The sequence below is a fragment of the Lissotriton helveticus genome, chromosome 1_1 (genome assembly GCF_964261635.1).
Source record: "Lissotriton helveticus chromosome 1_1, aLisHel1.1, whole genome shotgun sequence".
Taxonomy (NCBI): Eukaryota; Metazoa; Chordata; class Amphibia; order Caudata; family Salamandridae; genus Lissotriton; species Lissotriton helveticus.
In genome coordinates this window covers 1,780,228,315-1,780,246,198 of record NC_136057.1, presented here as the reverse complement: position 1 = coordinate 1,780,246,198, position 17,884 = coordinate 1,780,228,315, and the positions used below count along the sequence as shown (strand labels likewise).

General features: G+C 47.5%; 1 protein-coding gene across 4 annotated transcripts in view; it reads right to left on the bottom strand.

Moving 5' to 3' along the window:
- Positions 1-17,884, bottom strand: part of IFT56 (intraflagellar transport 56) — a 357,694-nt gene that overhangs the window by 301,026 nt on the left and 38,784 nt on the right. For all 4 annotated transcript variants that reach the window (XR_013594114.1, XM_078640297.1, XM_078640309.1 and 1 more), the window contains exon 2: positions 399-536. Coding sequence is in view for 3 of the 4 variants with exons in the window: in XM_078640297.1 (XP_078496423.1) it covers positions 399-536 (138 nt within the window). In the remaining variant the exon portion in view is untranslated. The remainder of the gene's footprint in view (positions 1-398; positions 537-17,884) is intronic.

The following is a 17,884-nucleotide window of genomic DNA, read 5'->3' as shown; positions in this document are numbered from 1 at the left end:
CAAATACTAAACATGCAGTGAATTGTGACACACAAAATTAACATTTTCCAGCTGCAATCACATTCTGGAGCTCTGTTGAAGAGGTGCCTTCGCCTTGGATGCATTTGAGATTCATTCCTTGCATACAGAAAGGCATGTGGGTACAGATATATCGGACACACTGCATTATGAGTTAATGGACCCCAATTTATTGAAAAAAATGTTTTTTTATTTCACGAAAAAGAAAATGTCTGAAATCCTCCCCATAGCAACATGAAGCAGAATGAAGTACACAAGAGCTCCTCTTAAACCGACGTGACCACCCTATGGAGTTCCCAACACATAGCACCAACCACTAAAGCTCAAAAGAGGTCACCTGTACCAATCCTAACACATGCAATAAGTGTTGACTTCCTCACCTCCAACAAAGTGATGGCTCCAGTGAAGTCCCGTTGAACCAACAGCTCTTCCAATTTGGGAATCTTGCGTCCCTTTTTCTTGCGACGGTCGCTCTGCTGCAGGTCCGCGCCCACAGCAGGCTTTGCTCGTGAGAGCATCTGTAGAGATAAGAAAGGGTAAGGTGAGGTGAGCCGAGTTGGGACAGTCCAGGTGTTATGCAAATAAAAAAAACTCACCATGAAAATAACGTGATTTATAGATGGGGATTATTGTCTCTCCTGCCCCTCTATTTCATTAATACTCTTCTTACAGCCATTCTTTGCCTCCCTTAGTGCCTCCGAATTAACCCTACCCTTTTACATGCCTGCTGCCTTACTCTTTACTAAACTTCAGTAAACTAACCATCCCATTCCTTACAAATCATAAACTCTTCTTCTAAATAACGATGACTTCAATATCAAACCCTTTCTAACCAATCTACTCATCCTACTCCCATAACTCACAATTTCTCATTCTGTTGTAACCTCTCCTTGCTGTCTAACAATATCTAACCTCCTCCACTCCATTTTTAGGGCTCGCCTGCTGATGCGCTTCAGCGCATAGCTGGCGAAGCTCTATAGGGGCTTATCCAGTGTTTAACCACCACTGGCGATTCCACTGGCGATTCCTTCAAGTGCATGTGCTTTTTAGGTCATTGCGCTTGCGCAAGCCCTAAAAAGCGCGTGCACAATGCCACCAGCCGCTTAGGGCTCGCCTGCTGATGCGCTTCAGCGCATAGCTGGCGAAGCTCTATAGGGGCTTATCCAGTGTTTAACCACCACTGGCGATTCCACTGGCGATTCCTTCAAGTGCATGTGCTTTTTAGGTCATTGCGCTTGCGCAAGCCCTAAAAAGCGCGTGCACAATGCCACCAGCCGCCTGCCTGCCTGCCTCGCATTACCACATCAAAGGCAGCCCTCCGAGCGCATTTCTCACCTCCTAATTATTCACGGCCGGCCGGCAGGCACATCAAAGGCTGCTGCTGCCGTGACTCGCATTTCTCCTCCCTCCTCCCCTATCACTGCCCAGGCCGGCCGTACTTTCTCTTTACAAGGGCGCCCATTCCTGAATCACTTGAAATCTCTCCACATTATTTGCATTTTGTTAATTAAACAAATTAACTACAACACAGCGTTGCACATTTTTCTCGACTTCGGAAGGATGAGTCCCAATCTCATTTGTACAAAGTGTTGTAATGGGATTATTGGAGAGTTAGAGAAACGTGCTCACAATACTTTTACGCGATGCTTGCTTCATTCGGCATTATGCTCAGTAGTGGATCGGATACTTTAATTTATCATGTAGGTCTCCGCTGCCAAAGAAATTCCACATGCCCGACGGCGTCTCTATCAGCCACACATGAGGCAAGGTTAATGTTGATATTTTACCGGACATAAGACTGTATCAACATGTACATGTTGCTGCGCTATGTTTACTGCGCTTTTCAAATAATTTGCTGCGTTTTAACAGAGTGCATCCAAAATATAAGCTGTATGTCTCACTGCTTGTTAAAGTTTTCAATTCTTCTCTACCTTTCCAGAAATTTTCGTTAAGTTGTCTTAAGTGCCATCAATTGGTCACCATCACCGCCCAGGCCGGCCGTACTTTCTCTTTACACGGGCGCCCATTCCTGAATCACTTGAAATCTCTCCACATTATTTGCATTTTGTTAATTAAAAAAATTAACTACAACACAGCGTTGCACATTTTTCTCGACTTCGGAAGGATGAGTCCCAATCTCATTTGTGCAAAGTGTTGTAATGGGATTATTGGAGAGTTAGAGAAACGTGCTCACAAGTTACATTTTTATGCAAATCATCTGAGTAAATAAACAATAGCATGGTGCCGTTTGCGTCCTTGACTTGATCTGGTTTTTATTTTTATTTTGCTATTATTCTCACAAAGGCTAAGAAAGTCTGCCTACTTTAGTATTAAGTGCTATACGTCGCATAAGCAACAGCTAACCATCCACTCACCCACGCAACGCCACTCACCCACGCAACGCCACTCACCCACGCAACGCCACTCACCCACGCAACGCCACTCACCCACGCAACGCCACTCACACACGCAACGCCACTCACACACGCAACGCCACACACACACGCAACGCCACACACACACGCAACGCCACACACACACGCAACGCCACACACACACGCAACGCCACACACACATGCAACGCCACTCACACATGCAACGCCACTCACACATGCAACGCCACTCACACATGCAACGCCACTCACACACGCAACGCCACTCAACCACGCAACGCCACTCACCCACGCAACGCCACTCACCCACGCAACGCCACTCAGCCACGCAACGCCACTCACCCACGCAACGCCACTCACACACGCAACGCCACTCACACACGCAACGCCACTCACACACGCAACGCCACTCACACACGCAACGCCACACACACACGCAACGCCACACACACACGCAATGCCACACACACACGCAACGCCACACACACACGCAACGCCACTCACACACGCAACGCCACTCACACATGCAACGCCACTCACACATGCAACGCCACTCACACATGCAACGCCACTCAACCACGCAACGCCACTCAACCACGCAACGCCACTCACCCACGCAACGCCACTCACCCACGCAACGCCACTCAGCCACGCAACGCCACTCAGCCACGCAACGCCACTCAGCCACGCAGCGCCACTCAGCCACGCAACGCCACTCAGCCACGCAACGCCACTCAGCCACGCAACGCCACTCAGCCACGCAACGCCACTCACACACGCAACGCCACTCACACACGCAACGCCACTCACACATGCAACGCCACTCACACACGCAACGCCACACACACACGCAACGCCACACACACATGCAATGCCACACACACATGCAACGCCACACACACATGCAACGCCACACACACATGCAACGCCACTCACACATGCAACGCCACTCACACATGCAACGCCACTCACACATGCAACGCCACTCACACACGCAACGCCACTCAACAACGCAACGCCACTCACCCACGCAACGCCACTCACCCACGCAACGCCACTCACCCACGCAACGCCACTCACCCACGCAACGCCACTCAGCCACGCAACGCCACTCAGCCACGCAACACCACTCACACACGCAACGCCACTCACACACAACGCCACTCACACACGCAACGCCACTCACACACGCAACGCCACTCACACACGCAACGCCACTCACACACGCAACGCCACTCACACACGCAACGCCACACACACACGCAACGCCACACACACATGCAACGCCACACACACATGCAACGCCACTCACACATGCAACGCCACACACGCAACGCCACACACACATGCAACGCCACTCACCCACGCAACGCCACTCACCCACGCAACGCCACTCAGCCACGCAACGCCACTCAGCCACGCAACGCCACTCACCCACGCAACGCCACTCAGCCACGCAACGCCACTCAGCCACGCAACGCCACTCAGCCACGCAACGCCACTCAGCCACGCAACGCCACTCATCCACGCAACGCCACTCATCCACGCAACGCCGCTCACCCACGCAACGCCACTCACCCACGCAACGCCACTCACCCACGCAACGCCACTCACCCACGCAACGCCACTCATCCACGCAACGCCACTCATCCACGCAACGCCACTCATCCATTTGCAAAACGAAAAATGTCAAACTCTTCTATTGCGAGACCTATTGCATTTTCAATGCTTGTTTTCACTTGTATTAACTCACTATAATAATTACACCTACCTCCTCCTATTCATTTTCTGCAATTTATAGGTTTATTTAATTGATTTGGAGCGCGGCCCACTGACTTTAGCGGCTGCGCTTGGTTAATTTGGCGCGAGGCCCGGAGGCCATTGTCTGTTATTTCCTTTCTCGTGTGCTAGTGGGAACGCAGCCCTCTGTGTAAATTACACTCAGCCTGCCTTACAGGGGATTAAAGAACAAACTCTGTTGCTCACTCATTTAGCACACAGTAAGTGCGGTGAAAGACAAAGCGCTGTGCGGTGACTTATGTTTCGGTCGCTTCTCCTCGTTTCATAAAATACTGGTATGTCACCTTGACTTTTCAACTAGTTCACTTTTTAAAAAAACTTTCAATCATGCAAGCCGCTCAATTTTTATGAATCCTGATTAGCGTCTAGAGAAGGAAGTTGGGCGTGGGGGTGGCGACATGCCTGCAGCACTGGCAAAGAATTGGCTGACTGTATGTTAACTCCCATTGGTTGCGTGTAAAAACATGAGCCGTGCCCGCTCGCCCAACTCTGTGTTTTTCTTTCACATTAAATAATTTGCGTCCGCGCGTCATCTTGAGCGCAACTCGTCCAAATCGTTGTTTTTTTCATTATTTTACTTTCAATCGTGCCAGCCGCTCGATTTTTTTTAATCCTGATTAGCGTCTAGAGAAGGAAGCTGGGGTGGGGGTGGCGACACGGCTGCACAGGCTCGGATTGGCTCACTCTATGTTGACTCCCATTGGTTGCTGGCAAAAATGTGAGCCGATTCGGGCACACATCCTTCGCTTCTCCTGTTGACCCCTGAGTGCAGGCTACCGATACACAGAACGTTTTTACTTTCTATTGGTTGCCGTTCTACAGGACTCGGCATCTGAGGCTCGTAAATAACAGTTTCATTTGGTCTTTCATTTTAAAATTAAATACAAACTAACATAATTCTAAACTAACAGTGCTTAGTTACTAACATAAGTTAAAAATAAGAAAATTCACTCCTCACCATTTACCAGTAAATCGCTTTATTGCGAAAAACGTAGCATTGGCAAAGTACTGTGCATGCTCTCCCCAGAAATAACATGGTGATTCACCAATGAAGGAGCCTTTTTGATGACTCAAAATGTAGACAGCTCACGACTGACTTCCAGCGTTGTCTAGCTCGCCGGCAGAAAGAAGAATAAATCTAGACAAAGGTGCCGACTTTAGAGCTGGGTAACGACTTAATCACTTAATCTCCCGTGCCTACAAAAAAAACCATTTGCAATGCTATAGTTTGAAATGTAAATGACAATGCCTTTTATTTATGTGTTCGTTTGCAACACTGAGAAATAAAGGCATTGTCATTTTCACTGCCAATAGCTAAAACTCTTGCAAATGCGAGACCTATTGCATTGCAAATGCTTGTTAATGCCACAGTGTGCTCTGCTGTGTATGATTCTGGGGTTGTCGCTGCCACCTAATTCGTCATTTCTGTGTTCATATTCCACCGCCAGTCATGCAACAGGATTTAGATGGGGTCGGGAGTAGGTAGCTCCAAGTCCTTAGCTGGAATGCAAACGGCCTGCTTGATCAGATGAAGTGGGGAGCTGTGCTGCGCCAAGCTAAGCGTCACAGAGCGAGCATTTTCTTCCTGCAGGAGACTCACTTAGTGGGTACTAAGACACCTTGCTTGGGGAGGTTTGGATTTGCACATACTTATCACGCTGGATTCACTAGAGGCTCCCGGAGGGTTGCAATCCTTATACACCCCAGTGTCCCCGTAGTTCACAGTCGGACGTGGTCGGACCCTCCGGATAGATTTGTTGTGCTATATGGGACACTGTAAGGGGAACACATTGGTCTAGGTAGTGTCTATGCCCCCCACACCCCTCATGGTCCCTTGTTGAAAAATTGACGACACTCTGGGCTGCACTTCCGTCTGGGTTGACCCTGGTTGGGGGAGATTGGAACGATGTTATATCCCCGTCACAAGATAGGTGGTGTGCCACGGCTCAAATAGAAGGGACCCAGTACTCTAAACCAGTGTTTCCCAAACTGTGGTCCGCGGACCCCCAGGGGTCCGTGACACATTCCCAGGGGGTCCGCAAGCCGCAGTTTAAAAAGCACTTAAAAGTTCCTTGAATAATCTGTTGTTTTTGGGCAACAATTAAAGTGTCAAGATAACTCGAGTGATTAATGTACCTGCTGGGGAGAGATGCGTGTTTTGTTCAGTAGCAGGTTTAACTCATCTAAGATAGCTCAGAGGGTTAACATGCTTGCTGCAAAGAATGTGTACCATGCATATAAGAAAAACTGTTGTTTATGTGCATAGCTCAGTGGGTAACTGCTTTGTCACAGAGATTCTTTTGTTACTGTGCAGTCTCAGTTACAATCATAATCCAGCACCTTCAGCTATGACCTGCCATCAAACAGCAGCATGCAAACTGCATGGTACACGTTAGTATGCTATCTTTTTCCCCCAGCATTTCACAATTCTCACATTGCCAAAAAGGTTTGGGTAGAAATAAATTGTTATAATTAAAGTAAAAACTAACCACTATGTTACATTCTGAATCAAGATTTTGTGCTTTTCCAGACCAAGCACTCTGGAAAAAATGCTCACCTGTATGGATGACATGTGAATGTTCCCTTTATGTAACAAAACATTTTCTATACACTGATTTACACACGTACGATTTATTGTCACTGTATGTGTGTGATGTAAAGTGCTCTGACACCTACACTTGTATGAGAGATGCTATAAAACAAATGAAATACATGTGACAGCGGGGCTATTGAGAGAAGAGAGGCACTTTTGTTGGAGTGATAGTGAGGATTCATAGAAGAGCGCCTACAAGATTGTTCTATTGGTGCATAGTGAGGTTATCATTTACTATGCCTTAAAAGCAAATACAATTCAATATATAATGACAAATGTATTGCAAAATGCACCATTTTCCCCCATATTTTCTTGGTGGGGGCGCCCCTCAAAGTTTGCTTTGCAGTGGCCAGGCTCACTCACTGCACTCAGGGGCCGATTAGGATGGCGGGCGGATCGCCACCGCCTATTTCCCCCCTGCCATATTACAATAGCGGATGGGACAGCGGCAGACGGAAACACCGTCCGCCGCTTTTACGCCCCGGTCGCCTTGTGGCTGGGGCGGAATAGGGTTCATATGGCTGGCGGTGTCTTCCAGACACCGCCAGCCATATTAGGATGGCCTCATGCAGATGCCCACGGCATGTGGTCTTTACTTTGGGGGCCCCCTGTGGGCCCCCATGGTGAAGGCGAGAGGGGTGGACATGGGGGGTACCTGTGGTACCACCCTGCATTTGCATACACAAAGCGGCAGGCACCGCGTGTATGCAAATGCATGCCTGCATTTTTAACATTGAAAGAACCGCCCGCCGCAATGTTAAAAATGTATGATGCTCCTGCCAGTGTGGCGGACGCATCATAATTGGCATGGAGGGACTGCCGCTCACGTGGCGGACGGTCCCGTTTTCCACAGGGATGGCGGGCAGGCAAAGTCCGTCCGCCATCCTAATCGGCCCCTTAGTACTGGGACTGGCCTGACATTTGCCAGGGCTGCATTGGATTTCCAGTCTAGTCCTGGCAGGAGCCTCATTCTGCGAATTAGAACCAAATATTAAAAAGATAGTCGCCGAGATGCAGCACTACCCATTCCATTAAAAGTTTTCGATTTTGCTAATTCTTCCTATGTACAATATTAAGATCTTTAGAGATTCGAGTATTTGTTTGGTGTACACAAGTGTGTTTTCTTTTTTCAAACTACTGTTTTAATGTTTGAAATTTAAATCGTACAAATTGTTTGGGGGTCCTCGGCTTCCAGTAGTGACTCAATAGGGGTCCTCAGGAGTCAAAAGTTTGGGAACCACTGCTCTAAACTACTATCCCTAGGTCAGGGCCTGGGATGGGTTGACTCGTGGAGGACCCTACACCCCACTACGTGTGCGTACACATATTTCTCTAGAGCTCATGAGTCCTTTTCACGCATAGACTATCTTTTCCTCTCAGGGGCATACACCCATAGATTGATTGCGGCCGACATTCTCCCCAGGGGCTTATAGGATCATTCCCCGGTGTTCCTTCTCTTATCTCTGGATCCCAGGCGCTCCCAGTTTCGGTGGCGCCTGTCACCTTGGCTGCTACGTAACGATAAATATAGAGCTCATATCCATACATCTCTTGCAGACTATCTGTGATTAAACACAGGTACGGTGGACTCACCAGCTATTCTATGGGAGGCGATAAAGCCCACTCTCAGGGGAGCGGATATTGTCTTTTGCACAGCGAAACGCCAATAGCGCCGCAACAAATTAATACAAATGAGGCCCAGTTGTTCGACCTGGAACGTGTGAGTAGGGGCTCGGAGGGAAGCATTGCGCACAGATAACTGTACAGAAGACGTACGACAGCTCCTAGACTAGATCTTTAGTCAGCAGGCGACATGGCGTACAGCGAGGAATCAGCGTGTGGAAAGGATCGGAGTTTCAGTGAGGCGAAAGATCATCTGGTAAGACAGAGTGCGTGTCACCAGTTCGGAGAAAATCAAAGAGGTATTGTCGCTTCTTGAAGTGAGTGAATAGCGCTTCGCCACCTGAGAATTCAGACAGCATGAGAGAGTAAACGCATGTACTGCAGCCTCAAATTAAGCACAACATATTATGGCAGTGAAGGTTTGCCACATAGTCGGCTCGGTAGGCATCGCGGAAGAGCGCATGTACTTTAAAAAAATAAAAAAGTGTGAGGAAAGCATTTGCCACACGTCTGCATTAAGGTATCCAGCATTAGCTGTGTGAAAATGACGGAGATCGCATGGAAGTGACAGAGAAAACGAGCAAGTAGAAGTGATATTGACGCGCTGAAGCTATCTTCTGTCAGAGTTGTGAGGCGATTAAGGAGAGGATTGGGACTGCGGGGAAGACATTGCATAGAAGTGTCAGAGAAAACGAGTGCTTTGTGGTGTCATTGATGTATTGAAGTTATCTTCTGTGACAATCTCTGATGCAATAAAGGAGAAGAATAGCACTGCAGGGGGACTAAGTGGCAAAGTGTGCACCAGCTGACTGAAATTGACACGAGTTGAGAGAAAACAAAGCATGATCGTGTCAAATTTGTGATTTTGACTGCAAGGAGAGCAAGGCTGTGAAATATTCTGTGGAGAATCACTGCCATCTTGTGGTTTAATGAGGTACTAGAGTTATTTACTACACTGGAAAAAGGTTTGCTTTGGAAACGTAGGTGGTGTAATAAGAAAAGTAAACTGCTTCTCATCAAAAAAAAAATATTAGTTTAATTTGACTTTATTTTTTTTCTTATACAAAATATATATATTTGGGAAGAAACATTTCATCAAAGGACTTTAGAACAGAGAGGAGTAAGTAGACATTTACAAATTCAAATTCAAATTCAAAAGTGCTTTATTCGAGTATTACTCATAAAAGCAGACATACAAACACATAATAAAATGCAATTAAATTACAAGATCGAATATAACATAAGCACATTGAAAATTAAAGAAAAATACAATACATTTCAGCATACTTCATACAATCACAGGTGCAAAATTCATTTAGTAAAATCAGGTTTAAAAACAATCCAATATCACTATTAAAAGTCTAAAATTCATAAAATGTATTCATCCAAAAAGACACCTCGCGTGGGAACAGAACAGAGAATAGATAATCTAGCAGTCTCTGTTCGAGTAAGCAGAGAGTAGTTACCCTACTAGCAATCTCTGCCTAATTACCCACGCCCACCCCAAGTACTTTGCAGTCGCTATTATAATCCAGGTTAGGGAGGTAGATTTTACAATACGCAAAGCTACCATACTACTTTTAGTACCCAGATTTCTACACATGGGAGCCAACCAAACGCGTCTGGGAACGGAATATACATGACAGGAGAACAAGAAATGACCTAGCGTTTCCTTTCCTTCCCCACATACTGGGCAAGTAGCTGGACCTCCATCTCTCCACTTTGATGTTAAGTTGCGTAGAGGTAGAGAACCAGCCCTCATTTGGAAAAACAGTTTCCTATCCATGGGTTTCGTTATAAAATCCCAGTACATTTCATACGTAGGAAACAGCTTGACTTCAAGGAAAGCAGTAGTCATAGACCCATTGTTAGTACTAAGCAAACTCCTGTTTTCAACCCGTTCCCAGAAAAGATTTTTTATAAGTAGCTTAGATGGGAAAGATGACCCGGCTGGATCGGACCACAGTTCATTTAGTCCTAGTTCACATAATGCTAATTTTAATGATTTAAACCATCTAATTTTGTTAAATCGGTCCGCTTTGATAACATCAGCAAACCCTTCTGCATAATGTGACAACTCAGGGGTGGTCCAGATTCTACGCCAATATAATATCGGACGAAGTTTACACATTGCCGAGATTTCTTTCCTGCCAAGGTCATATCTAAGAGGCAAAAGGGGACTGCTCTGTGGGGTGCCTGTAAGTTTCCGAAGGAAGTTATTTTCCAATATCTGTAACTCCTGGAGATTTTCTTGCCCCCACAATTCAGCCCCATACAATGCTGACCCTATTGCCTTAGCCTCGTATATGATCAAGGGAGGTTTAATCGGTTTGGTCAATGATTTACTGTGCTCCTTGATGATGGTACCAGCCAATTGCTTATGTCTTAATACTGCAATGTTTAAATGTTGGTTCCATCTATTATCATTAGAAATAAGAATCCCCAGGTAAGTAAAAGAATTTACTACTTCAAGGTAACGCCCACTCATGGATATTTTAGATTTGAAATTTCTATAAGGGTTAAAAACCATGAGTTTTGTTTTAGCTGCGTTTACCTCCAAACCATGGTCACTACAAAACTTGTCAAAAATTACCAGTGCCTTTTGCAGGCCACTTGGGGATTTCGATAAAATTAAGGGGTCGTCGGCGAACATTAAAATAGGAATTTTTACACCTGCGAGAGAAGGAGCATCCACAACCTGAGATTGCATACGGGAAACAATGCCATTGATAAAAAGGGTAAACAATGTTGGTGCCATTGAACAACCCTGTTGAACCCCACGCTCAACAGGAAAATCGACAGTGTCGTTTCCATAGCCACCCCATTGGATTTTAGCGTAAGTACCCTCATGGAGTCTTATGATCAAGGTCAGCAGGGTCATTGGGACCCCCAAAGCTGCCAGCACCTCCCACAATTTTGCCCTAGGCACCAGATCGAATGCAGCCCGTAGGTCAACGAAGGCTGCGTAAAGACTACCTCCACCCAGTACCACAGTCCTCCACTGGATCAATTGGAAACGGAAGACCTGATCCAGAGTGCTGGTTGCTCTACGAAACCCAGCCTGAAAAGGAGATTGGGCAGAGGAGCAGAATGTCCTATCAAGCAAATTGTTAATAATTACACGCCCTACAACCTTTTGAACAGTGTCAATTAAGCTGATAGGGCGGTAATTACAAGGTTGGGCACGATCTCCCTTTTTGTGTACCGGAATAATGACAGCACCCCGCCAGGATACCGGAATTTCAGCACCCCTGGCAATGTGATTTAGTAATAAGCAGATGTATTTGCTCCACCTATCGGTGTCATTTAAGAAAACATCCGCGGGGACTCCGTCAATGCCCGGTGCTCGGCCACTGTGAACGGATTTCAAGGCAAGCAGCACTTCACTCTGAGCAAAGGTGTCACCAACAGCGAAAAGATAAGTAGGACAGGAACTGTTGCCGAATTGGGCCCCGGAAGAGTAGTGTTCACTAAAAAATTTGACCCATGCATCATGGGAGACATTGTTATTGGGTGCTTCTGGAGTCCTTTCGTGACCCCATTTGACAATGTGCCAAAATAGTCTAGAGTGTTTACGATCACTTGCACATTTCAACTTCTGCCAATGGGATTCGTCCCATTCTCTTTTTGCCCTAGCAATACAATTTTTATAGTGCTTCCTAGCAGATCGGATCTCACCCAGGTTGTTGCTCTTAATGGCAACTCCTAGGTTAGATCTTGCCGCCCTACAGTCATGATTATACCACTTTGCAGCTTTATATGGACAGACCCTCTTATTATGTACAGGTTTTATGAAGTAACTTTTAACTTCATTAAAGAGAGTCGTGTGTGCTTTAGTTATGTCTTCATATCCCTGTGAGGTCCCAGCTACGCTCTCCAGGGCCGCAATTGCCTTGTCTGTCGCAGCTCCTATTTTTTCGAGGACCTGCTGGTCTGTCCTAACACCTGACCACCTTAACCTGCGCATATCGTTAGTTGGAACGATCGTCGGGAGCAAAAGTTGGTCACATGGGGTTGGTGCTATTACTTTAAACGACCACCAATTATGAGAGACACATAAAGGGTCATGGTCGCTTTCTGGCCTTGCTGTTACCACCATGTCACTAACAGATGACCATATAGATATGCTGCAGATGACATAATCAATGCGACTTTTGTTTCGCCCGTTGTTAAAAGTCATGGCAGGGACGCGATCTGACTTGGTTCGACCATTCAAGGCTCGTAGCCCGTACTCCAGGCACATTGCATTTAAGCCTAGTATATCAGCCGTCCAGCGAGTTATCGGAGGAGTGTCTAATGTGGGGATTTCCCATAGCTTATCTTCCTCTACCCCAAGAGGGGAGTCACCAGTGATGAGAGGTTCAAAAGTGCGATTTAAATCGCCTGCAATTAGGATGTTTTTCCCTGCAGAGTGTATCTCTAAAAGATTAAAGAGACTCAAGAGAACCTCAGATTTACCTTTATTTCCACCTCTAGCGTAGATGTTATAAATATCTATAGAGATGGATAGATCGCTAGTGAGTCTGATGAGCTGGATATCTTTTTGGTCAACCTCCACACATTTTACAACAGTTTTTAAAGACTGCCTAATCCATATAGTAAGACCCCCCATCGGACGCCCTTTAGGGCCCTTAGAAGCAGGAACATAAAAATGTATGTACCCCAAAGCAAAAACGGGGTCAAACGCCCAAGTCTCTTGGAAGATGCAAAGATCGTACTTGTTAATAAATCCAAACCAGTCAGCACAATCCAACTTGGAACATAGTCCAGCCACATTCCAAGACAAAAGACTCCCCGTGTTAGTTATCGTGACAGAACTAGGGCTTGTAATAGTCTCATGCATCCTCTTTCCACCAATATTATTACAATTAATGTTTTCATTGGGTAGGCCTACTGGATCCTCAAAGGGGGACCCCTTAGTTCGATCTTTAGTTAAGTAGCTGGCCACATCAATAATACTTTCATCACAGACAATCAGTGGCATAGAGTTACAAATAGGTGGTTGTCAGTCACAAGCATTCAAGTTTGATAATGCAGAGAAACGATTTTCCAACCCCAAGCCCCAGTCCACCGAGGCAACATCCTTCCTCCCCCTCTTAGTCACAATGTTCCATTTGGTTCTCAAAATACTTGAATTCGGACCACTTCCCTTCCTTGGGTAAAAGAAGTCCAGAGTTAGTGGAACTATTGAAGTTGATCTCCGCTGTGGTGGTAAAATGTTGGGCAAAATATTAGGCAAAACCCCAGGGTCAGAAAAGTGAAGGACAACACATTCCCCCTTGAATTTTTTGACCCTGTCCCCAATCCACTGAACCCTTCTCGCATTTACGAGCTCTTCCGAGAGTTGCTGCTTTCCCCATGGAGAAATTACCATGTTGTTGGTCAGCCATGATAAAGATTTATTTATTAAGGAAGATGTTATTTCGTGTTCGCCTTGGGCCAAGGGAGGGACATTAGCAAGGACAAGAACCAATGGGGAAGCTTCAACTACAAGCTCAAACGTCCCTTTCTCAGTGATTGGGTCAACAACAGCGGGCACTGGAATCGGAACATTAGGAGCATCACCAGGGAAGTTAATCTTGGGTGCCATTGAAAGATTTGATACAGGGGTAGGGATAAATCCACTATTAACTACAGTGGCTGGTTTGCTCAGAGTAGACTCAATCCTAGAAAAAACAATTTCCGGGAGTTTGCCTACTTCGGCCAGGGTTTTTTCTAATAAACCTTCTAATCGGTTAACCTCAGAGGTTAACTTATCTATTTTACTGACCAGAGGTTTAACTACACCTTTGTTTTTTGTTTCCATCAGTGACAATAGCTTGTTAAATTGAGCATTTGAAAGTGTAACATAAGCCTCACTAGTCAGATCAGCCTCCTCTTCCTCAGAAAATTTCCTCGGAAGGTTTGCTACTTTATTCTTGGCTGACCTTAAGCCCTCCCGTTTTGTCGTAACCTTTTGGTTTTCCCCGTTAATCCTTGGAACTAAAATAGGTGCTGCAGGGGAGATAGGGGACTCATTACTAGTGGATATCTCTATTAAAGCTTCATTAACACTAATGTCTTCAATACCAGCGACAATACCACTAGGCTGGATAATGATAGTATCAGGAACAGAATCAAGCATTTCACCATTTGAACTACTATTTGTCTGAAACGCAAAAGGATCATCTAACTCAATATCAATGAGGGGAAATTGGGTAGGTGATTCTATTCCCAAGGAAGATCTCCTATCACTGTTGATTCTTTCTACAACATGTACAAGATAGTTGTCAATAGTGTTATTAGGAGTAACTTGCTTTTTCGGAGGCATATTTCTCTAAGCACAACAGATACAATTGGATGCACAAAATAATAATATCCAAAATGTACTGGCAACAGCAACAAAGTATATATCGCATCAAACAAGAAACCGGGCCCAACCCAACCTTGGCCAACCTCGGACGGCCTCAGACGGCCCGCCCTTTGTCCGGGCTTCGTCCGGGCGTCCCGCTCGCGTCCCGCGTTGCGGGCGGTCCCGAGCTTTGTAGCGCCTCCAGGCGCAAGGTGGTGACGCGCTCACTGAGCGCCGAAGCAGTGCCCCCTGGGAAACCGAGTTTCTCCACACAGCGGCCGCAGGTGTAGATGGTGCGGCGGCGGGAGAACTCGGCGCGGGGAACCAGTACCCGTCAAGAGGCAGTGGGGAGTCACAAAGATTGCTCCGAGGTCCGGCGTAAGGTCAGTTTCCCCAGCAGGGATTCAGCAAGATGCCCAGTTGGTCGGGCGGTCCCCAGCTTTGTAGCGCCTCCAGGCGCAAGGTGGTGACGCGCTCACTGAGCGCCGAAGCAGTGCCCCCTGGGAAACCAAGTTTCTCCACACAGCGGCCGCAGGTGTAGATGGTGCGGCGGCGGGAGAACTCGGCGCGGGGAACCAGTACCCGTCAAGAGGCAGTGGGGAGTCACAAAGATTGCTCCGAGGTCCGGCGTAAGGTCAGTTTGGCCCCCCCAGACAGTACAGTTGACTGCCAGGAGACATCGACGGACAGAGCGGTGCTCCTCATACCTGCGCTGTAGCCAGGTGGGGTGAAGCCTCTCAACCATCATATTTGGTATACGGTTGAGTATGTACCTGAAGGTCAGGTGATTTTGTTCTTAATTTCTTTAATCTAAGTAGCAGTGTTTTTATATTTCCGGTCCTGAAGAATGCATTTCGAAACTATGTTCAATACAATGCAGAAACATGTTGACCACTATTGAGTACGGTGATTATTTAAAACCCGCACTTACACTTGCTTTTTAAACCTTAGGGATTGGGAGACACTAATAAATGTTGTTTGTCCACCTGATCACCTAATTTTATATTTTTCCCTCACTTAACACTCTTACCACTTTAACACTGCCTTCATAGTAGCCACGTTAAAAAAATTTAAAAAAAATTTTTGTACTATATACACCACCCCTTATCTCACACATATCGGTTACGGTAACATCTGACCGGCCGTTCTGTCTCCTGGGTGAGGAGAATCCAAATGATGAGAAAGAGGGCGGTACAGTGTGGCTTCTGATGGGAACTATTTCTCCATATGCTCTTGAGCCTCAACTTGGCCTGCATTTCATTAACACGGATGATGTCCTCACTGGTGTCTTTTGTGTAGCATTGGTGTTGTGATCCACTCTGTTTTGACTCTTTTTTGTGACCCCCAGGTGTATTTTGTTGTGATAATACTGTATTTTGGGGCATGTACCTGGTTGGTCGGTAAACTCGCCCTCAGACCCTACTCTCATTGTTTGTTGTGTGCGTAAGGTCAGTTTCCCCAGCAGGGATTCAGCAAGATGCCCAGTTGGTCGGGCGGTCCCCAGCTTTGTAGCGCCTCCAGGCGCAAGGTGGTGACGCGCTCACTGAGCGCCGAAGCAGTGCCCCCTGGGAAACCGAGTTTCTCCACACAGCGGCCGCAGGTGTAGATGGTGCGGCGGCGGGAGAACTCAGCGCGGGGAACCAGTACCCGTCAAGAGGCAGTGGGGAGTCACAAAGATTGCTCCGAGGTCCGGCGTAAGGTCAGTTTCCCCAGCAGGGATTCAGCAAGATGCCCAGTTGGTCGGGCGGTCCCCAGCTTTGTAGCGCCTCCAGGCGCAAGGTGGTGACGCGCTCACTGAGCGCCGAAGCAGTGCCCCCTGGGAAACCGAGTTTCTCCACACAGCGGCCGCAGGTGTAGATGGTGCGGCGGCGGGAGAACTCGGCGCGGGGAACCAGTACCCGTCAAGAGGCAGTGGGGAGTCACAAAGATTGCTCCGAGGTCCGGCGTAAGGTCAGTTTCCCCAGCAGGGATTCAGCAAGATGCCCAGTTGGTCGGGCGGTCCCCAGCTTTGTAGCGCCTCCAGGCGCAAGGTGGTGACGCGCTCACTGAGCGCCGAAGCAGTGCCCCCTGGGAAACCGAGTTTATCCACACAGCGGCCGCAGGTGTAGATGGTGCGGCGGCGGGAGAACTCGGCGCGGGGAACCAGTACCCGTCAAGAGGCAGTGGGGAGTCACAAAGATTGCTCCGAGGTCCGGCGTAAGGTCAGTTTCCCCAGCAGGGATTCAGCAAGATGCCCAGTTGGTCGGGCGGTCCCCAGCTTTGTAGCGCCTCCAGGCGCAAGGTGGTGATGCGCTCACTGAGCGCCGAAGCAGTGCCCCCTGGGAAACCGAGTTTATCCACACAGCGGCCGCAGGTGTAGATGGTGCGGCGGCGGGAGAACTCGGCGCGGGGAACCAGTACCCGTCAAGAGGCAGTGGGGAGTCACAAAGATTGCTCCGAGGTCCGGCGTAAGGTCAGTTTCCCCAGCAGGGATTCAGCAAGATGCCCAGTTGGTCGGGCGGTCCCCAGCTTTGTAGCGCCTCCAGGCGCAAGGTGGTGACGCGCTCACTGAGCGCCGAAGCAGTGCCCCCTGGGAAACCAAGTTTCTCCACACAGCGGCCGCAGGTGTAGATGGTGCGGCGGCGGGAGAACTCGGCGCGGGGAACCAGTACCCGTCAAGAGGCAGTGGGGAGTCACAAAGATTGCTCCGAGGTCCGGCGTAAGGTCAGTTTGGCCCCCCCAGACAGTACAGTTGACTGCCAGGAGACATCGACGGACAGAGCGGTGCTCCTCATACCTGCGCTGTAGCCAGGTGGGGTGAAGCCTCTCAACCATCATATTTGGTATACGGTTGAGTATGTACCTGAAGGTCAGGTGATTTTGTTCTTAATTTCTTTAATCTAAGTAGCAGTGTTTTTATATTTCCGGTCCTGAAGAATGCATTTCGAAACTATGTTCAATACAATGCAGAAACATGTTGACCACTATTGAGTACGGTGATTATTTAAAACCCGCACTTACACTTGCTTTTTAAACCTTAGGGATTGGGAGACACTAATAAATGTTGTTTGTCCACCTGATCACCTAATTTTATATTTTTCCCTCACTTAACACTCTTACCACTTTAACACTGCCTTCATAGTAGCC